General features: G+C 50.4%; 1 protein-coding gene across 3 annotated transcripts in view; it reads left to right on the forward strand.

The window, feature by feature from the left end:
• CERCAM (cerebral endothelial cell adhesion molecule) overlaps nucleotides 1–15,289 on the forward strand; it is a 202,271-nt gene extending 186,982 nt beyond the window's left edge. For all 3 annotated transcript variants that reach the window (XM_086924932.1, XM_086924931.1, XM_086924930.1), the window contains one exon: nucleotides 14,134–15,289. In XM_086924932.1, coding sequence (XP_086781058.1) covers nucleotides 14,134–14,371 — 238 coding nt within the window. In that variant the 3' untranslated portion in view covers nucleotides 14,372–15,289. The remainder of the gene's footprint in view (nucleotides 1–14,133) is intronic.
• The last annotated feature ends 7,000 nt before the right edge of the window (nucleotides 15,290–22,289 follow it).

The following is a 22,289-nucleotide window of genomic DNA, read 5'->3' on the forward strand; positions in this document are numbered from 1 at the left end:
GGTTCCAGTCATTGAGGATGTTCAAGGGGGGTGGAGGTTCTGCCGAGGGTTGGGTGGGTTTGTCTTCGGGTCGGTTGTCGAAGCTGTTGTGGATGTCTGCGATCTTGTTGTGGAAGAATGAGGCTAGGGAGTTGCAGAGGGCTTGAGAGGGGGTGATGTCGTTGGAGTTGGCTGAAGGGTTGGAAAATTCCTTGACGATGTTGAATAATTCCTTGCTGTTGTGGGCGTTGTTATCTAGTCGGTCCTTGAAAGTGGCTTTCTTGGCAGTCCGGATCAGTTGGTGGTGTATACGGGTGGCGTTTTTGAAGGCGTCCTTGGTGCTGGTGTTAGGGTCTTTTTTCCAGGCCTTCTCAAGGGAGCGACAGAGTTTCTTAGATTTCTTAAGATCATCGTTAAACCAGGAGGCTTTTTTGCTGCCTAATTTGATTTGACGTTTTTTCAGCGGTGCTAGGATGTCGGCGCTGTTGGATAGCCATTGGGTGAGGTTAATGGCTGCTTGGTCGGGGTTTGAGGAGTGGGCAGGGGGGTTTTGAAGAAGCGATGAGGTGATCTGGTCGATGGTGATTTTGTTCCAGTTCCTTCGCAGAGTGGGTTGAGGATGGTTGTGGGTTGTGGTCTTATTGTAGGTAAAGTGAACGCAGCTGTGGTCCGTCCAAAGGAGAGATGTGGTGTGACTGAAGGAGATGTGCTTGCTGGAGGTGAAGATGGGGTCGAGTGTGTGACCTGCAGTGTGGGTGGGGGTAGTGACAAGTTGTTTGAGTCCGAGGTTGGCGAGATTGTCCAGAAGGGTGGTGGCGATGCGGTCGTTGTTCTTATCCAGGTCAAAGTTGAGGTCTCCCAAAAGAATGTAATCCTCGGAGGGGAGGGCATGTGGGGTGATAAAGTCTGTGATGTCTTCACTGAATTGTGCACGGGGTCCTGGTGGCATGTAGTGGAGGGTGCCTCTGAGTGTGGTCTTGGGGTCGATGGGGATCTGGAAGTGAAGGTGTTCTGTGTTAGCGAGATTGACGTCTGAGCTGGTTGAGATGCGGATGGATTTCTTATGGACGACAGCGATGCCTCCTCCTGTTTGGTAGGTGCGGTCCTTACGGATGATCTTGTAACCTTCCGGGATGGCAATGGTGATGTCTGGGGCTGATGTGGCGTTCATTCATGTTTCTGTTAGGAAGGCGATGTCTGGAGAGATGGTGTCAAGTAGATTCCAGAGGTCGATGGTGTGCCTGTGGACCGAGCGGGTGTTGAGCAGGATGCAATTTAGGTGGTTTGTGTCAGAGAACTGTTTTGTGTCCGAGGATGAGGAGTTGTTCTTGGTGCCGTCGAACTTGCAGAAGTTGCAAGAGAAGGGTCCATGGATGTGTCCAGGAGCGGCTTGGACGCAGTGAGTACTGGCCCTGTGAGTAGGGCGCTGGGGCTCTGCCCATCATGTGTGACAAGCACCCAAAGTGAGTACTGGCTGCGCAGTGGGGCGCCGGGGCTCTGCCCATCATGTGTGACAAGCACCTAAAGTGAGTACTGGCCGCGGAGTGGGGCGCCAGGGCTCTGCCCATCATGCGTGAGAAGCACCCAAAGTGAGTACTGGCCGCGGAGCGGGGTGATGGGGCTCTGCCCATCAGGTGTGACAAACACCCAAAGATACTGGCCGTTGAGTGGGGCGCCGGGGCTCTGCCTACATGTGTGACAGGCACCCAAAGTGAGTACTGGCCGCGGAGTGGGGCGCCAGGGCTCTGCCCATCATGCGTGAGAAGCACCCAAAGTGAGTACTGGCCGCGGAGCGGGGTGATGGGGCTCTGCCCATCAGGTGTGACAAACACCCAAAGATACTGGCCGTTGAGTGGGGCGCCGGGGCTCTGCCTACATGTGTGACAGGCACCCAAAGTGAGTAATGCCTGCGGGGCGCTGGGGCTCTGCCCATCCTGTGGGACAAGCACCCTGTTAGAAATGGAGATTTCTGGTTGGCTAAGGCTTGCGCCAAAGCCAGGCAGAAACCACCACTCTAGTCAGGGCAAGGAAGTCACCCGCAAAAGATAACCCCTGCTCACCCCCTTGGTAGCTTGGCACGAGCAGCAGGCTTATCTTTGAGGCGATGTGTAAAGCATTTGCGCGCGCACCCAGCAACAACACCGAAGGCCCACCACAAAAGAAACTCCACAAAAGGTTATATATAAAAATAGCCTATGTATTATACCAAACACATTAGATAATAAACACACAATGTACACTGTGCCACTGGCACGGGCAGAATTTACAGGGGATTATATACACAGGACAGGGCCACATGGACCATTGTCAGGAATAAGCACTTTTGGAACTAGCACTTGGTAGAAATAGCATTTGCTAGAAATAGCACTTGGTAGGAATAGCACTCAGAACATAGAATAATTGTAGCACAAAATAGCAACTGTAGCACACAACCATAAACCACTGGTAAAAGGTAAGTACACACTACGCAACCCTAACCACCTTATTCATATATCACGCAGGTAACCATGAACTCACCAACAGAACCTACATTAGGAAAAACAACCTCCTAAGCAGAAACACACATTTGGAGGTATAGGCAACAAGCATCGCATAATTCACATTAGGCAAGTATCACATTTGGAAAGTATCACATTTGCGCCAAAAAGTACACAGAACTGACCCCAGGCCAACCTGGCCTCTCAGGGGCTTACAGGCCCAATGTCCAGAATGTCTGGGCTGGCTGCGCGGGCAGCCAAAGAAGAATGCACAAGGGTTCTCAGCCTAAACGTAGCAGCTGCCCACTAAGTGCTGGGCAGCTGTAGGACCTGAGCTTGGCACCAGCGTGCCTGAGCTTGCCTCCTGGCTCTTCTTCTGGGCTCTAATTAACAACTGTGCCTGCGGTTGGAGACACGTGGGCTCTGAATGAAAATGTGCCCCCAAATTACGCTAGATCCTCGTGGGCTCTAGAGGAAAAATGCTGCCACACTGGGGGGAGCAGCCCGCTGTCAGCCGGGGCCGCCCTACCACCCGAAATGCCCCTTCTGCTCTGGACAACTATGGCCAAACCACGCGTTGGAGCAACGGGGCTTGGAATGCCAAATGCCCCCTGGACCCTCGTGGGCCCGAAACAAATGCTCCCGGGACACTCTGGCTCTGAAAAGGAGATGCTGACCGACAATGTTGGAGTCCTACTCCGGGGGACTCAGAGACAATGGCCCCCCTCCTTACCAGTCTGCTCCTGGTCAGGGTTCTTGTCGGGATTCCTTCTCTGCTGGTCACCACGGGGCTCTCCCTCACTCTCGAGAGCCCCATGGGATGCGCCGGGTGCTGGCTTCTTCTCTGGGCAGCGCAGGGCTCTCTTCCAACACCCGAGCCCCGCCTGCACCTTCACCCGCCCTCTTCTCCTCGTGCCGCAGCTGCGGGGGCGGGACTTCCGTCCTCTTCTCTTCTGGACAGGAGCGCAGGGTGGGCTCCGGTCCGCTTCCTGTCGGCGGAAAGCACTTCCGGGTCGTCGCAGGCAGCGCGGCGGCCCAGAGGGTGAAGCGGCTCACGGTAGTAATCCAGGGTAGGCTCTCGGTACAACACAAACCCAGGCGGGGTGGGCACCCGCTAGGGTTAACAGTGGCACAAGGTCCCTAGCTGGGTGGGCACCCGCTAAGGATCGTTAAGAAAATAGCAAGAATGTGGGGTGGGCTCCCGCTCGCAAAGGGCACAATCCCCGGGGGGATCCCCACACCGGGGAATCCTTCGGGATAGAGATTGTTGCTCCGACGGCGCAACAGCGGTAGTTAGCAAGGGGAGAATCAGAAGTGCGGCCCCTCAAGACAGCACACTCATCTTCAGGCACCATAAAATAAAGCGCCCCCCTGGAAGTGAGGATTCAGCTCTTCCCAGGCGCTGGGAGACCAAAAGTCCCAGGAAAGTCTCAAGTCCAGGGAAAAAAGTCTTTTAGAAAGGTAGGCAGGGGGGCAAAGGCTGGGCCCAGGGTCCAGCTCACAGGGCCCTCCGGGCAGGGAGGCAGTCCCTAGTGGCAGTATCCTCCTGGTGCCCAGCAGCAGCAGGACCCCCTCTTCCGATCAGGAACAAGAGAACATTTTGTATGGGGTCACAGCCCCTTTTTATATACATATTTTCTTTGTCTGAGGGTGCAGGGTGGGGGAAAAACCAGACGCAGGTGGTTTTGGAGCACTCTGTTGTGCGCAGCCCCTCTCCCCATTCAATGGACAGGCTAGGGTCATCAGTTGCACCACAGGGGGCGGAGCCAGCATTGTGTCGGGAAAGCCCAGCCCTATTCAGGTCCCAGGTGCACTCCTCCCACCCATCTGGCTGTCAATCTCTCTATTCACCACCGGGACAGAACCATCCTGACTCCTGGAGCCAGGCTCACCAGCCAGCTCCAGCCAATCATAAGCCAGACAGTCACTTCACCTTTATTACACAGACATGCCAACTTCTAGAAGTAGCACTTCCACATTAAGGCACAATAACGCTGCACACATCATTGCGCAGCATTCAGTCTCACGAATTCGCACATACCAAACTCGACCCTGCACTCCCCACACATCAGGAACTACCATGGACACACACATTCCCAATGCATTCCTATGGGAGGGCAGGCCAATCTCACAACATGCACTCAGAGTGCGCACACACTTTACACTGGGACACAGTGAAAGTGCGCAGAAGCCAAAAACAACCAATACCAAGTCACATATCAAAGCAAAAAGTTTAGGGGTGAACCTGCCAGAAGGGCCAAGTCCAACACACCCAAAGTGAGTACTGGCCACAGAGAGGGCGCTGGGGCTCTACCCATCATGTGTGACAAGCACCCAAAGTGAATACTGGCCCAGGGAGTGGGGCGCCGGGGCTCTGCCCATCATGTATGACGAATACCCAAACTTAGTATTGGCCACAGAGCGGGGTGCCAGGGCTCTGCCCATCCTGTATGACAAGTACCCAAAGTGAGTGCTGGCCAAGGGAGTGGGGCACCGGCGCTCTGCCCATCATGTATGACAAACACCCAAAGTGAGTACTGGCCACGGAGCGAGCGCTGGGGCTCTGCCCATCCTGTTTGACAAGCAACCAAAGTGCTGGTCAATGGAGTGGGGCACCGGGGCTCTGCCCATCATGTGTGGCAAGTAACCAAAGTGAGTAATGGCCCGGGTAGCGGGGCACCGGGGCTCTGCCCATCATGTGTGACAAACACCCAAAGTGAGTACTGGCTGCGCAGCGGGCGCCAGGGCTCTGTCCATCATGTGTGACAAACACCTAAAGTGAGTACTGGCCGCGGAGTCAGGCGCCGGGCTCTGCCTACATGTGTGAGAAGCACCCAAAGTGAGTTTTGGCTGTGAAGTAGGGCCCCAGGGCTCTGCCCATCATGTGTGACAAACACCCAAAGTGAGTACTGGTTACGGAGCGGGGCGCCGGGGCTCTGCCCATCATTAGGGACAAGCACCCAAAGAGAGTAATGCCTGCGGGCGCTGGGGCTCTGCCCATCATGTGTGACAAGCACCCAAAGTGAGTAATGCCTGCGGGCGCTGGGGCTCTGCCCATCATGTGTGACAAGCACCCAAAGTGAGTAATGCCTGCGGGCGCTGGGGCTCTGCCCATCATGTGTGACAAGCACCCAAAGTGAGTAATGCCTGCGGGCGCTGGGGCTCTGCCCATCATGTGTGACAAGCACCCAAAGTGAGTAATGCCTGCGGGGCGCTGGGGCTCTGCCCATCATGTGTGACAAACACCCAAAGTGAGTACTGGCTGCGCAGCGGGGCGCTGGGGCTCTGCCCATCATGTGTGGCAAGCACCTAAAGTGAGTAATGCCTGCGGGCGCTGGGGCTCTGCCCATCATGTGTGACAAGCACCCAAAGTGAGTACTAGCCGTTGAGTGGGGCGCCGGGGCTCTGCCCATCATGTATGATAAGCACCCAAAGTGAGTATTAGCCGCGGGGCGCCCGGGCGCTGCCCCGCAGCATGTCTGTGTTCCCCAAGAATAAAAGTATCCCGGATGTCTTGGAAGTGTGGCTGTTCAGCTCTGCCTGTCACTTTATTTGTTGTTGTTAAACTTCTCGCCAGAGTTCAATCTTGTGTAGAGGTCTTGACCAGAGGCAGTTTTTTGTCTGTTCAGACACTCAGTCACTACTTCGGGCCCTTTAAATTCCATATCGGAATTACAAGTCACGCAGGAGGCACCTCTGTGCCCCTCCCTCCGCGAATAGATTGATTCAGGCTTGAATCTATTGGGGGATAAATGCCCGGTTAATACCGGAACAAGCAGGTTTGGTGCAGGTGCCAAAATCCACATGCTGTGCCCTATGTTCAGGCTGTGCTCCAGATCCGTGCTGATCAATGCACACGGTGAAGACGGGTCTCTGCAGTGCGACGTTTATTGGGAGTGATGCATATCGCACCCCCCTCCTGGCCAGCCCAGACCCGGGCTTTGGTCCGGTACACGCAATAACCAGATTCTTTCAAAGAGGTGAGATGAGGGCGGGTCCCAGCTCTACCTTAATATTCACAAACACCGCATATCTGGACAGAGTCATCCTATAAGGACCCAGCCTCTGAAATGTGCTTCTATTAACGCGGACTACCACTAGAATTCTATATATGCACCTAAAACGTTGGGTCTAGGTTAGGTAAATAAAAAGTACCTAAAGGCACAAAATTAAAAGAAAACCGCAGACTTGTAATGCATGTTTTGTGGACCCAATTAAAAGCCATTGAATTGCGCCAATGAGAGTCGCTGCGCGAACCGAACACTCTTTTCAAAGGCTTCGACGCTGCACTGTGGGCACTCAAAGCAGGGCATGACGTTCAGCAGCGCCCTGTGCCTCTGAACCCTCAGGCTACAAGTGCAGGGCATAACTTCTACTATCACACTCCTAGCTGGCTGGCGTCTCCGAACCCACTGCGCTGCCCCTGGGTACAGGGAATGCCCAATGCCTGAGCTCAATCTATGGGCCCCCTAACGGGCTGCACAGGACTTTCTTTGGCCTTGTGTAATGGGTACAGGCTTAGGGTGTGGCCACCTAGGACGTGGCCTTAAGCCCGGTCTCCATACCCCTGATCCCATTAAATACAGCCTTTGCTCATGTGCAGTGGCCATTAGGTGGAGGACATGGCCACCCACATCACTCCACACCTGTCCCTTTCGTCTCAGTGTCTCCTTGGTCTGCCCCAGATGTTGTTGGGCAGCTGAGGCCCCGAAAAACAAGCGCTCCTTCGCTGTCACTTTTGTGATAGGCATGGTAGAAAGACTGCTGTGTTGACAGCTTGACAGTTTCTCTAACATCCCTAATGCTAGTGGGACATGGGATCATCTGTCCTGTCGTCATTCTACCGGAGAGGGAAGGCTGGGACAGCTGACAGCGGCTCCTTCTTACATTCCTCCGGATCAGCTGGCAGCTGTCCCGGAGTTGCTCTTCTGCCAGTGAGGGTGATGCAGCACTCGCCCAGAAATATCACCAACCCAAGGTCCAGGTCACTCCGGTGGGGCCCATAACACCGAAGTACAACACACTTAGTCACACACACTTTACCCCAGACCCTTGCAAATATATATATAAACAAAAATGGGTTGAGTGTATTCTCTCCTATGACAGGATACCTTTAAGCACAGATTTTTAACACCAACATTTGTTTTCCTCAATAATTCTACTAACTAATCTATGCATCAATGTACCCCGCCAATTAGGTCGATGGACCAATTAGTTGAGCAAGTTGATGGGGATTGTCAAGACCAGCTGAACCTCACTACAACAATACATTGATTTGCATAATTAATTGACTCAGAAAAAATCAAGAACACCTGAAATCATTTAAAAGATTTTATATAATTAATGTGCATAAAAGAAATTATCATTTATTCTGTCATTGTTAATTTTCACTGAGCATTGCCATTTATTTAGGTAATAAATCAGGAAAAACTGTTAATAAAAGTCATGAAGAGAAAATTCAGATTCACATTAATTCCATCATTCTCTAAAATAAAACATCAAACCTTGGTCATGTAACTGAAAGAGAAATTCTGCATGAAAAGACCAGAGAACCATAGTTAAAAACACATGCATTTAATTCTAAAGATTTCTACACTAAAACCTGCCTACCCAGCACTAAACCCCAACTATACTTACTAACCCAGGCCTCCTCGGGAGCAATCTCTCACCCAGGCTTAGTGTCCCGTAACGATCTCCATCCTACAGGGGTTATCAGAGCGCATTCTGGCATAGTTTCAGGCTCCCAACATCTCTGCAAACAGCTGCAGTGCAATCAGCTTCTCTCTCTGCGATCAGCTCCTGTGACATTAAACCCAAATTTTGCTCTGATATTTATACTGTATTTGCTGGCTCTCTACCCTCAAATGTTTCAACTCTTTCCGTTTTCCCTTTCTCTGATTGGTCATGACATCGCAATTATTAGCTCTCAGGATGTCCGTTAATTGACAATGTATTGTTTAACTTTCAGGATGTCCATGAGCAGCTTCCTGATAAAAAAGTTGACAGATACAAATTCGACTGTCCATGCATTTTTCAACTTCCAGGATGTCCGTGAATAACTTTGTTTGACAAACTGATAAACACAAGTTCGACTGTCCCCGTTCATCATCGGGCATTTCAATGTTAATTGGCAGTGATTCAGCTGCTTCCACGTGGTCATCTTTTGGAAGAGATTTCACTTGTCTCCTTGGCAGACATTCAGCTGTTCTCGCGGTTATCACTTTGGCCTTCAGCCACTTCTCCAGCATTCATATCAAGTGGCCTCGAATCATAGTTAGCTGAAGTTGTAAAGTTTTTCAGTGAAGCATAGAGCATGGAGGAGTTTCTCTCAGCAAAATGATGTAAGTTTTTTTTGTACTGCGCAGAACCGGGAAAAGCGAAGCCATTTTGGAATTGGCAACCAACCAAAACTACGATAAACAGAAAAAGAAAATGTAAATACACAGAATATATGTGTTTTCTGTCCCCCCAACCATCAGTGCTAATATTTATCCTTTAAAACTGTTACCTAGCAGAAAAGCATCACACTGCAAGCCATTAAAATGAAGCAGAAAAGCAGCATGCAATGCACAATGTACACAGACCTGCATTATCATACCACTTAAATGCACAAAATAGATTAAACATGCGTTTTACATCACTAATTAATATGTTAATCAAACCTGTTAGTGCAAAGCATTTCCCACATGTAATGTGTGTGTTTTTACTAATACACAGCAATCAAAATTAATGTATTACTATGTTATGGGGGTGATTGATCTACATGGGGTACACACAAAATCTTCTGTACCTCGCTCCATCAAGGGAATGCTGGGACAGCTGACAGCAGCTCCTTCTTACATTCCTCTGGACCAGCTGACAGCTGTCCCATCATCGTTCTTCTGCCAGTGAGGGAATGCTGTGACAGCTGACAGCGGCTCCTTCTTACATTCCTCCGGATCAGCTGACAGCTGTACAGTTGTCGTTCTTCTGCCAGAAAAGGAATGCTGTGACAGCTGACAGCGGCTCCTTCTTACATTCCTCCGGACCAGCTGACAGCTGTCCCATCATCGTTCTTCTGCCAGTGAGGGAATGCTGTGACAGCTGACAACGGCTCCTTCTTACATTCCTCTGGGTTAGCTGACAGCAGTCCTGGAGTTGCTCTTCTGCCAGTGAGGGAATGCTGGGACAGCTGACAGAGGCTCCTTCTTACATTCCTCAGGATCATCTGACAGCTGTACCGTTGTCGTTCTTCTGCCAGAAAAGGAATGCTGTGACAGCTGACAGCGGCTCCTTCTTACATTCCTCCGGACCAGCTGACAGCTGTCCCATCATCGTTCTTCTGCCAGTGAGGGGATGCTGTGACAGCGGCTCCTTCTTACATTCCTCCGGATCAGCTGACAACTGTCCCTGAGTTGCTCTTCTGCCAGTGAGGGAATGCTGGGACAGCTGACAGCGGCTCCTTCTTACATTCCTCAGGATCATCTGACAGCTGTACCGTTGTCGTTCTTCTGCCAGAGAAAGAATGCTTGGACAGCTGACAGCGGCTCCTTCTTACATTCCTCTGGATCAGCTGACAGCTGTCCCTGAGTTGCTTTTCTGCCAGAGAAGGAATGCTGGGACAGCTGACAGCGGCTCCTTCTTACATTCCTCTGGATCAGCTGACTGCAGTCCCGGAGTTGTTCTTCTGCCAGAGAGGGAATGCTGGGACAGGTGACAGTGGCTCCTTCTTACATTCCTCAGGATCAGTTGACAGCTGCCCCATTGTTGTTCTTCTGCTAGAGAGGGAATGCTGGGACAGTTGAACCATTATCAAAAATGGGGTGACCCAAAAGATCGAAAGACCTGGGTGTTCAACAATATTCAAATACAATGGTCTTCAACCAATATTTTCACAAGATATGATCAAATCAAAACCAAATCATAAAGTTTCTTCAATTGTGGGATATGTCATATCGATCTACCCAGTACATTCAATGTATTAATTCATATAGAGAAAAACAAAACAGCAACAGCAGCAGTAGTTACCAATTCAAGAACAAGTTTTAATTCATTGGCTACATCACTATCTCTGTACAAAAGGGTGTATAGGTTGCCCAAGGCGAGCGTGCATAAGATAAAGAATGTGAAGTATTTAGTGAGGAAGATAGAAGGTGAAAGAGCATACACATCTATTTACAAGTTTTTTACAAAATACGTCAGTTAGCACAATATAATTTTGCTTGTATGGCCTGGTCTGTATAATATGTTCTACACACAATTTCCTTTAAATGGAGACATTGCTTCCAAAATTCATATTGCACCGGAAAATCGTGTAGCACAGTCCAGGTAATCAAAATAAGGGCGTCGACGTTTCGACTCGTCTTAAAGCCTAAAGGTAAGTTGGACCGTGGCTATGCGAGTCTTCATCAGGACTATAGCAATGGGCAACCCAGAGAATAGTGTGAGCCCTGGAGAATGAAATAAATAAATACATCAGGCTGTTGCATTAGACTTGTGACTGCTAATGTCACAATCTGCTAGGGCAAGAACAAATGTGGCTTACCCAATAAATATGGAGAACCAAGTAGGATTCTATACTCGGGGTTCCAAGGTAATCGATTGGTACCTAAAAAGATAATAGGGTGGTCAATAGACTCACACTCTACTAGCGTCATAATTGATGTTAGGATGATGTAACGACTGGACTGAACATTACCTTTGTCCAGGGGGCGAAGACGTGAAACTATATCATCTTCATGTAGCAGGCTATACAGTCACTTCGTGGGCAATTTTCAATAATTGATAGCTTGTCCTATAATCAAATGGAGGACGTTTTTAGTGATATCAATATCCCATAATTGTTTCTGGGACACGTTAACTTTATGTAAGGGATAATAAATGACCCCTGCTTTACCTTTAGTTGGACGAATGAAGATGGGGAGAAATGTTGTCTTCAGAAAGCAGGGTTACTATCTCTGCACGAGCTGATATTCGGCTGGGGTGATTAAACCAGGTGCCTTGGTGAGTCCCGGGGACCTGATATCTAGGGTGGGAGGTAATCAGTAACTAGGGTTACACTCAGATACCTGGACTTACCCATGGTTCCCTTGATTTTTACAGCGGATCGATCACCGCCACCATAACTTTTTAAGCAGAGCCCATTATTTGGATTCTAATAGGTAAGGAATTCATATTTAATATCTCAACTCTTGGGATTTAATGTTTAGTTCGCCTAGTGTAAATAGGGACCATTTAGTTGACCACGTATTGTGCAACTAATGGCAGCAGTGTGAGACTAGTGTTATCACTGAATTGTCCTCTATCTGATTATAGGACAAGCTGAATATCAGTTCGTGCAGAGATAGTAACCCTGCTTTCTGAAGACAACATTTCTCCCCATCTTCATTCTCCAGGGCTCACACTATTCTCTGAGTTGCCCATTGCTATAGTCCTGATGAAGACACGCATAGCCACGGTCCAACTTACCTTTAGGCTTTAAGACGAGTCGAAACGTCGACGCCCTTCTTTTGATTGCTTGGACTGTGCTACACGATTTTCTGGTGCAATATGAATTTTGGAAGCAATGTCTCCATTTAACCCCTTCGATGCTCATGACGAGCTCAGCTCGTCATGAGGCACAGTTGAGCTGTGCTTATGACGAGCTGAGCTCGTCATGAATAGAGGAATTCATAAAATGTTAGCACAGGAGGGGAAAACCATTAGCAGCCAAGGTGTTAAAGGAAATTGTGTGTAGAACATATTATACAGACCAGGCCATACAAACAAAATTATATTGTGCTAACTGACGTATTTTGTAAAAAACTTGTAAATAGATGTGTATGCTCTTTCACCTTCTATCTTCCTCACTAAGTGCTTCACATTCTTTATCTTATGCACGCTCGCCTTGGGCAACCTATACACCCTTTTGTACAGAGATAGTGATGTAGCCAATGAATTAAAACTTGTTCTTGAATTGGTAACTACTGCTGCTGTTGCTGTTTTGTTTTTCTCTATATGAATTAATACATTGAATGTACTGGGTAGATCGATATGACATATCCCACAATTGAAGGAACTTTATGATTTGGTTTTGATTTGATCATATCTTGTGAAAATATTGGTTGAAGACCATTGTATTTGAATACTGGGACAGTTGAAAGCGCTTCCTTCTTTCATTCCTCCGGATCAGCTGACAGCTGTCCCGGAGTTGCTCTTCTGCCAGCGAGGGAATGCTTGGACAGCTGACAGCGGCTCCTTCTTACATTCCTTTTGTTCAGGTGACAGAGGGACTCCTAAGGTGATGTCAGATGACCTCAGATGGATGAGGATCCACTGACCCCCATGGAAGTGTAAGCAACCCTAGAGAGTTGAAGTAATCCTAGTCAGATGAGGAGCCGTAAGGGACTCCAGGGTGCTCTAAGCCAACTCCAGAGGAATAAGGACTCAAGAGGGGACTCCAAAGTGTGGGGAAGCTTACCTCAAAGGGTTGAATACCCAGTGGAGTACTTCATGGTGGTGTAAGCTGACCCCAGAGGGATAAGGACCTGGGAGAGACATCAGAGTGGGGTAAGGTAACCTCGGTGGATGAGGACTCAAAAGGACCCTAGGGAGATGGAAACCAACCCCAGAAAGATAAGGCCCCAAGAAGGACCCCCAAGGCAATGTAAGCCAACCCCAGAGAGTTTAGGACCAGAGAGGGACCACCAAATTGAGGTGAAGCAACCACAGACAAATGAGGACCAGAGTGGGAGCCTAGGGAGTGGTAAGCCCACCCCAGAAAGATGACGCACCAAGGAGGACCCCCAACGCAGTGTAAGCCAATCCCAGAGAGTTGAGGACCAAAGAGGAACCCCCAAACGTTGGGTAAAGCAACCCTAGACAGATGAAGACCAGAGGGGAAGAAGTAAGTCAAACCCAGAAAGATAAGGACCCCAGAAGGACTCCCAATGCAGTGTAAGCCAACCCCAGAGGGCTGAGGACTGGAGAGGGACCCCCCCAAAGTGAGGTAAGGCAACCCTAGACAGAAGAGGATTCGAGAGAGACTCCAGGGTGGTCTAAGCCAACCCCAGAGGAATAGGAACTGAAGAGGGGACCCCAAAGTATGGGGGATGCCGGCCTCAAAGGGATGAATACCCAAGAGGGTTCCCCAAGCTGGTGTAAGGTGACCCCAGTGGGATAAGTATCTAGGGGGACCTGAAAGCTGAGTATGGTAACCACGGGTGGATGAGGGCTCAATAAGACCCCAGGGAGGTGTCAACCTCCCTGGGGTCTTAACATCTGTCCATCCTGACATTCACCCATTGTATACAGGTGAAGAGACCCCAGAAAGATAAGGACCCAAGAAGGATCCCCAAGGCAGTGTAATCCAACCACAGAATGATGAGAATCACGTAGGTGTGGTAATCTAAGTGAATTTTTAGCTTCAGACTTTGGAACACTAACATCTTTGAAAACAGATTATTTATTTTAACATACTGTTCTAATGATGAGACTTTAATGATAGAATTTGTGTATCTAGCCGGTACTCTGCTAATGATGAGGTTTAATTGATAGAATTAATTCTTACATTGACTCTAGATGTTTTTCTCATGAGGCTTCCAGGAAAATCTGCAAATGTGAATAATTGTGACGTAGGTTGTGTCCTTCTGCTGTTCTCTGTGAACTGAGACTTCAATTTCACCCTGTATCAGTAACCATGTTACTTTTTGAATTTTAGTGAAAAGTACAAGGAGCAGTTTCAGAACCGTGACCTGAAGGTGTTCTCTGCCGACCCGCTGCTGGTGTACCCCACTCACTATGCGGATGAACCTGCCTGGCTCAGTGACACTGAGACATCCACGCTCTGGGACAATGATGACGTGGCCACGCACTGGAGCGGCTCGCAAAAAACCCTAAAGGATTCTCGGTTAGACCCACACCATGGACTGCGTCCGGCCTCTCACGATGAGCTCTGACAGTGGTAGCCTCAGTCCCATGACCGGTGAAAGCATGTGACAGCTACTGCGGCTGGATGGCCTCCAGGTACAGCAATTGACACTACCAGCCTGTGTCGGACCTCCAGACAGCAGGACTGGCCCTCGAGGTCTCCCTATGAATCCCTGGGAGCAACAACTGGTCTCATCTCCCTGTACAAGAATTGATCACCATGGCTCTCATCTAACCTTCACACACAGACTTCATCTGACCCCCAGAGGAAACACCTGGCACCAAAGTCTGACCCCCAGCATCCAGAACTGACATTCCTTCCTCTGACCTCCAGACAGATCTGGTGCCAAGGTCCCCATCTGATCCCCAGGGTCCAGCACTGACAGTTCATCGTCTGATCTCCAGTGAGACCTGGTACAAAGTTCTCCATGTGCCCCCCACTTCCCCCCACCCCAGACCAGAACTAGCACTCATTCATCGGATCTCTGCACAGGAGACTTGACACCCATGGTCTCTTTCTCATCACCCAGAACCCAGACCTGACATGCCTGCTCCATCTGGTCACCAGAGAGAGAACCTTGTCCCCAAGGACTCCAACTGGTCTTCAGGGACCAGATCGAACACTACTCCACCGCCTCACCTCCATGAAGAGAGCTGTTACCATGGCATCTCTTGTCTGGTGAACTTGTGTGTTTTTTTCTGGGTCTGGGTGGACACTGGTTCTTCAGCCACCAATATCTGACCTGAGACATTCGAACCTGTGGAGTTTGTATCTTGAGGCTGTTTACAATCTTTTCCTGGAATGGACCAATCCGATACCTGGCAATGGATGGTTTTCCATGTTAAATGTCTCTTCATGAGATACGGTTCGGGCGGCACTCCTTGGTTCTTTAGATGATGACAAAAATCAACAAAGAGGTTTACAATAAAAATAAACTAACAACGGATCCCGTCTCCTGGTACTAATGATTCATGTGTAGTTTAGAAGCTGTGTTTGACTGTTTTTTGGGGCATGGAGCTGCTGGTCCCAACGCTCCATGTGCAGAGAAGCTGTGAGTGACTGTGTCTGGAAGATGGGCCTCCCGGTACCAACGCTCCATGTGCAGAGAAGCTGTGAGTGACTCTGTGTCTGGAAGATGGGCCTCGCGGTACCAACGCTCCATGTACAGAGAAGCTGTGAGTAACTCTGTGTCTGGAAAATGGGCCTCCCGGTACCAATGATTCATGTGCAGAGAAGCTGTGAGTTACTCTGTGTCTGGAAGAAGGGCCTCGCGGTACCAACGCTCCATGTGCAGAGAAGCTGTGAGTGACTCTGTGTCTGGAAGATGGGCCTCCCGGTACCATTGATTCATGTGCAGAGAAGCTGTGAGTGACTTGTGTCTGGAAGATGGGCCTCCCGGTACCAATGATTCATGTGCACAGAAGCTGTGAGTGACTGTGTCTGGAAGAAGGGCCTCCCGGTACCAACGCTCCATGTGCAGAGAAGCTGTGAGTGACTCTGTGTCTGGAAGATGGGCCTCCCGGTACCAATGATTCATGTGCAGAGAAGCTGTGAGTGACTCTGTGTCTGGAAGATGGGCCTCCCGGTACCAACGCTCCAAGTGCAGAGAAGCTGTGAGTGACTCTGTGTCTGGAAGAAGGGCCTCCCGGTACCAACGCTTCATGTGCAGAGAAGCTATGAGTGACTCTGTGTCTGGAAGAAGGGCCTCACGGTACCAACGCTCCATGTGCAGAGAAGCTGTGAGTGACTCTGTGTCTGGAAGATGGGCCTCCCGGTACCAATGATTCATGTGCAGAGAAGCTGTGAAGGGAGAAGTGTGGCTCACTGGTTAGAGCGGCAGACTCTGAAGGGGAGATTGGGCCCAGGACCAGGGTTCAAGTCCCGACGCGGCAGGGTCTTGGGCTCAATTTCTGCAGACTCGATATTTCTCGCCTTGGCGCCTACTCTAACCATGGGTCCCATGCTGCAACTCTGGGCAATAGCCTGCTTAATCTCCACAACTGCCCCTACAACACTGGGATGCCTGGCTTCACCTTGGGGGTGCCCAGGAGGGGCTTCTCACAGGGAGAGCCAGGAAGGGTTCCACAGCGTTACACAGCGCCGGGACGCCCCTTTGGGGCATCTGTGCGCTTTACAAAATACACTACATTTACATTTACATTTACTCTGTGTCTGGAAGAAGGGCCTCCCGGGACCAACGCTCCATGTACAGAGAAGCTGTGAGTGACTCTGTGTCTGGAAGATGGGCCTCACGGTACCAACCCGCCATGCGCAGAGAAGCTGTGAGTGACTCTGTGTCAGGAAGAAGGACCTCCCGGTAACAACGCTCCATGTGCAGAGAAGCTGTGAGTGCCTCTGTGTCTGGAAGAAGGGCCTCCCGGTACCAACGCTCCATGTGCAGAGAAGCTGTGAGTGACTCTGTGTCAGGAAGAAGGACCTCCCGGTAACAACGCTCCATGTGCAGAGAAGCTGTGAGTGCCTCTGTGTCTGGAAGATTGGCCTCCCAGTACCTATGATTTGTGTGCAGAGAAGCTATGAGTGACTCTGTGTCTGGAAGAGGCCTCCCGGTACCAACGCTCCATGTGCAGAGAAGCTGTGAGTGACTCTGTGTCTGGAAGAAGGGCTTCACGGTACCAACGCTCCATGCGCAGAGAAGCTGTGAGTGACTCTGCGTCTAGAAGAAGGGCTTCACGGTACCAACGCTCCATGCGCAGAGAAGCTGTGAGTGACTCTGTGTCCGGAAGAAGGGCTTCACGGTACCAACGCTCCATGCGCAGAGAAGCTGTGAGTGACTCTGTGTCTGGAAGAAGGGCTTCACGGTACCAACGCTCCATGCGCAGAGAAGCTGTGAGTGACTCTGTGTCTGGAAGAAGGGCTTCACGGTACCAACGCTCCATGCGCAGAGAAGCTGTGAGTGACTCTGTGTCTGGAAGAAGGGCTTCACGGTACCAACGCTCCATGTGCAGAGAAGCTGTGAGTGACTCTGTGTCTAGAAGAAGGGCTTCACGGTACCAACGCTCCATGCGCAGAGAAGCTGTGAGTGACTCTGTGTCTGGAAGAAGGGCTTCACAGTACCAACGCTCCATGCGCAGAGAAGCTGTGAGTGACTCTGTGTCTGGAAGAAGGGCCTCCCGGTAACAACGCTCCATGTGCAGAGAAGCTGTGAGAGACTCTGTGTCTTGAAGATGGGCCTCGCGGTACCAACGCTCCATGTGCAGAGAAGCTGTGAATGACTCTGTGTCTGGAAGAAGGGCCTCTCTGTACCAACGCTCCATTTGCAGAGAAGCTGTGAGTGACTCTGTGTCTGGAAGATGGGCCTCGCGGTACCAACGCTCCATGTGCAGAGAAGCTGTGAGTGACTCTGTGTCTGGAAGATGGGCCTCCCGGTACCAACGTTCCATGTGCAGAGAAGCTGTGAGAGACTCTGTGTCTTGAAGATGGGCCTCGCGGTACCAACGCTCCATGTGCAGAGAAGCTGTGAATGACTCTGTGTCTGGAAGAAGGGCCTCTCTGTCCCAACGCTCCATTTGCAGAGAAGCTGTGAGTGACTCTGTGTCTGGAAGATGGGCCTCGCGGTACCAACGCTCCATGTGCAGAGAAGCTGTGAGTGACTCTGTGTCTGGAAGATGGGCCTCCCGGTACCAACGCTCCATGTGCAGAGAAGCTGTGAGTGACTCTGTGTCTGGAAGGTGGGCCTCCCGGTACCAATGATTCATGTGCAGAGAAGCTGTGAGTGACTTGTGTCTGGAAGATGGGCCTCCCGGTACCAATGATTCATGTGCACAGAAGCTGTGAGTGACTCTGTGTCTGGAAGAAGGGCCTCCCGGTACCAACGCTCTATGTGCAGAGAAGCTGTGAGTGACTCTGTGTCTGGAAGAAGGGCCTTCCGGTACCAACGCTCCATGTGCAGAGAAGCTGTGAGTGACTCTGTGTCTGGAAGATGGGTCTCCCAGTACCAATGATTCATGTGCAGAGAAGCTGTGAGTGACTCTGTGTCTGGAAGAAGGGCCTCCCGGTACCAACGCTCCATGTGCAGAGAAGTTGTGAGTGACTCTGTGTCTGGAAAATGGGCCTCCCCGTACCAATGATTCATGTGCAGAAAAGCTGTGAGTGACTGTGTCTGGAAGATGGGCCTCCCGGTACCAACGCTCCATGTGCAGAGAAGCTGTTAGTGACTCTGTGTCTGGAAAATGGGCCTCCCGGTACCAATGATTCATGTGCAGAGAAGCTGCGAGTGACTCTGTGTCTGGAAGATGGGCCTCCCGGTACCAACGCTCCATGTACAGAGAAGCTGTGAGTGACTCTGTGTCTGGAAAATGGGCCTCCCTGTACCAATGATTCATGTGCAGAGAAGCTGTGAGTGACTCTGTGTCTGGAAGTTGGGCCTCCTGGTACCAATGATTCATGTGCAGAGAAGCTGTGAGTGACTCTGTGTCTGGAAGATGGGCCTCACGGTACCAATGCTCCATGTGCAGAGAAGCTGGGAGTGACTCTGTGTCTGGAAGAAGGGCCTTCCGGTACCAACGCTCCATGTGCAGAGAAGCTGGGAGTGACTCTGTGTCTGGAAGAAGGGCCTCACGGTACCAATGATTCATGTGCAGAGAAGCTGTGAGTGACTCTGTGTCTGGAAGTTGGGCCTCCCGGTACCAACGCTCCAAGTGCAGAGAAGCTGTGAGTGACTCTGTGTCTGGAAGATGGGCCTCCCGGTACCAACGCTCCATGTGCAGAGAAGCTGTGAGTGACTCTGTGTCTGGAAGTTGGGCCTCCCGGTACCAACGCTCCAAGTGCAGAGAAGCTGTGAGTGACTCTGTGTCTGGAAGATGGGCCTCATGGTACCAATGCTCCATGTGCAGAGAAGCTATGAGTGACTCTGTGTCTGGAAGAAGGGCCTTCCGGTACCAACGCTCCATGTGTTTGCTGGTTGTGGAACCAATAAAATCTGAAACCACAGCAACAAGCGCCAGGAAATTCGATTATTATGTTGTGTTGTCCTTGGCTATAATTGATTGTGTGTCTACACTGTGACACAACTCTAAATTACATTTAGTGTGTGTGCATAGGCATTTCTGTATATTTGTACTTATGTATGTTTGGTAATTCTGACATACTATTGGAGCAGTTATAGGGCCTTTTCCGCTCGCCAGTTGCACCATAGCCATCCCTACAGCTTCTACAAGCATTACGTACACTTTAGGCAGAGCGCCCAATACACTCTGTATGTTAAAAACCCTTTCTTTGAATGAATCTCTCCAAGAACCCAAGCAAGACATTGTGGACTTTGTGCTTGGCCTAAGGTCCAGAATAGCTGAGTACATGAAAAAGGCATCCAAGAATCTTGAGGCCAGCCAGGAGCTGCAGAAGCACTGGTATGACCAAGAAGCTGTCATGGTTGAATTTCAACCTGGACAACAGGTGTGGGTTTTGGAGCCAGTGGCACACTGGGCTCTCCAAGACAGATGGAGTGGCCCTAACCCTAACCTGGAGAAAAAGAGTGAGGTCACTTACCTAGTGGACCTGGGCACAAGCAGGACACCCAAAAGGGTTATCCATGTGAACCGCCTTAAGCTCTACAATGACAGGGCTGACATCACCATGCTGATGGTGACTGATGAGGAGCAGGAAGCAGAGAGTGAACCTCTCCCTAATCTCCTTTCCTGCAGCCCAAAAGATGGGTCAGTAGGTGGAGTTGTCTTTTCAGACACCCTCTCTGCCCAACAGCAGGCTGACTGCAAGCAAGTCGTGCAACAGTTTGCTAGTCTCTTTTCCCTGAACCCTGGTCTGACAAACTGATGTACCCATGATGTGGACACTGGTGACAGCTCACCTGTCAAAAACAAGATCTATCGCAAGTCAGACCAAGTCAAGGAAAGCATCAGTGCTGAAGTTCGCAAGATGCTGGAGCTAGGGGTGATTGAACCTTGTGAGAGCCCCTGGGCTAGCCCAGTGGTTCTGGTCCCCAAACCAGGGACAGGGTGAAAAGAGAGAGATGAGGTTCTGTGTGGACTATAGAGGACTCAACTCTGTCACCAAGACAGATGCCTACCCCATTCCAAGAGCAGATGAACTGACAGACACATTGGGGGCAGCCACATTTCTCAGTATCTTTGACTTAACTGCAGGGTACGGGCAGATTGGCCTGGCCACAGTGGCATAGGAGAAAACAGCATTCTCCACACCTGATGGGCACTATCAGTTCACTGTAATGCCTTTTGGGTTAAAGAATGCCCCTGCCACCTTCCAGAGGTTGGTGAATCAAGTCATGGCTGCTTATCTTGATGATATTGCTGTCTTTAGCTCCACCTGGCTGGATCACCTGATCCACCTTGGGAAGGTTTTAGCAGCCCTGCAATCTTCCGGCCTAACTATCAAGGCATCCAAATGCCAGATAGGGCAGGGCACTGTGGTGTACTTGGGCCACCTTGCTTGTGGAGGCCAGGTACAGCCCTTACAACCCAAGATACGGAGTATCATGGACTGGGCAGCTCCAATAACCCAGATTCATGTTAGGGCTTTCATTGGCCTGACTGGGTACTACAGGAGGTTTGTGAAGGGATGTGGGTCCATTGTGACTCCTCTCACAGAACTCACCTCCAAGAAGATGCCCAAGAAAATCAACTGGACTGTTAGTTGCCAAAAGGCTTTTGACACCCTGAAAGAACCAATGTGCTCCGCACCAATTCTAAAAGCACCAGATTATTCCAAGCAGTTCATAGTGCAGACTGATGCCTCTGAGCTAGGGATAGGAGCGGTACTATCCCAGATCAATGAAGAAGGCCAAGATCAACCTGTTGCTTTTATAAGCAGGAGGCTACTCCCCAGAGAGCAGCGTTGGAGTGCCATTGAGAGGGAGGCCTTTGCTGTGGTTTGGTCCCTGAAGAAGATGAGGCCCTACCTGTTTGGAACGTCCTGCTTCAAACTGACCACAGACCTCTCAGATGGCTAATGTAGAGGAAAGGGGAAAATCCAAAACTACTAAGATGGTCCATCTCCCTACAGTGAATGGACTTTGATGTGGAACACTGACCAGGGACTGCCCATGCCAATGCAGGTGGACTTTCCATGGTTTTCCACATAGACAATGAAGACTCCTAGGGCAAGGTTAGTCTCATCACCTTTTGTTTGGGGGTAGGGGGGGGTGAGACGGGGGTTGTGTGAGAAAATGTCATCTTTCTTGCATGGTTTGCCCCCACTTTTTGCTGAATTGCTGCTGAGCTTTGACTTAGTGTGCCCTTGGCTCCTGCCAATCAGATGCCCAGGGCCTGTGTTCCTTCCCTAAAACTGCATTGAAGTCTAAACCCAATTGGCATCTCTGGACACCTGTCAGCCCCTAGTAAATGGTACCCTAGGTTCCCAGGGCATGGTGACCAGAGAAGACCCCTAAGGGCTGCAGCACTTATTGTGACACCCTTAGGGGCCCTGCACCCTGACACACACACACTGCCTTTTCAGGCTGAGTGTCTGAGAATAGAACCAAACAAAGAGTCGACATGGCACACTCCCCTGTGTGCCATGCCCACAAACCCACTGCCCTGGCATACATCAGTCACCCCTCTAGCTGGGTGCCCTATGCCAGTGGTATGGGCACAGGTGCATCAGCCCTGTGCCCCTACAGTACCCATGGCCATTGGCCATTGGCCCCACTCAAGAAACCACCCAACAGCCGCACCAGCAAGAAAGCCACCTGGTTCACTGATGAGCTCCAGACCTCCAAACGGACATGCCGAAAATTGGAGAAGAAATGGCTACACAAATGAACACCAGACAGCCATGCAGCCCACAAGGACGCCGCCCGTAGACACCACCACCTCATCAGATTAGCCAAGAGATCTTCCTTCAAAAGCCGCCTGGAAAACAACGCACACAACAGCAAAGAGCACTTCAACGTCGTGAAGGAACTCCCTAACCCCAATGCAAATACCAACGACATCTCGCCCTCTCAAGAACTG

The sequence above is a fragment of the Lissotriton vulgaris genome, chromosome 5 (assembly GCF_964263255.1).
Source record: "Lissotriton vulgaris chromosome 5, aLisVul1.2, whole genome shotgun sequence".
In the NCBI taxonomy this organism is placed as follows: Eukaryota; Metazoa; Chordata; class Amphibia; order Caudata; family Salamandridae; genus Lissotriton; species Lissotriton vulgaris.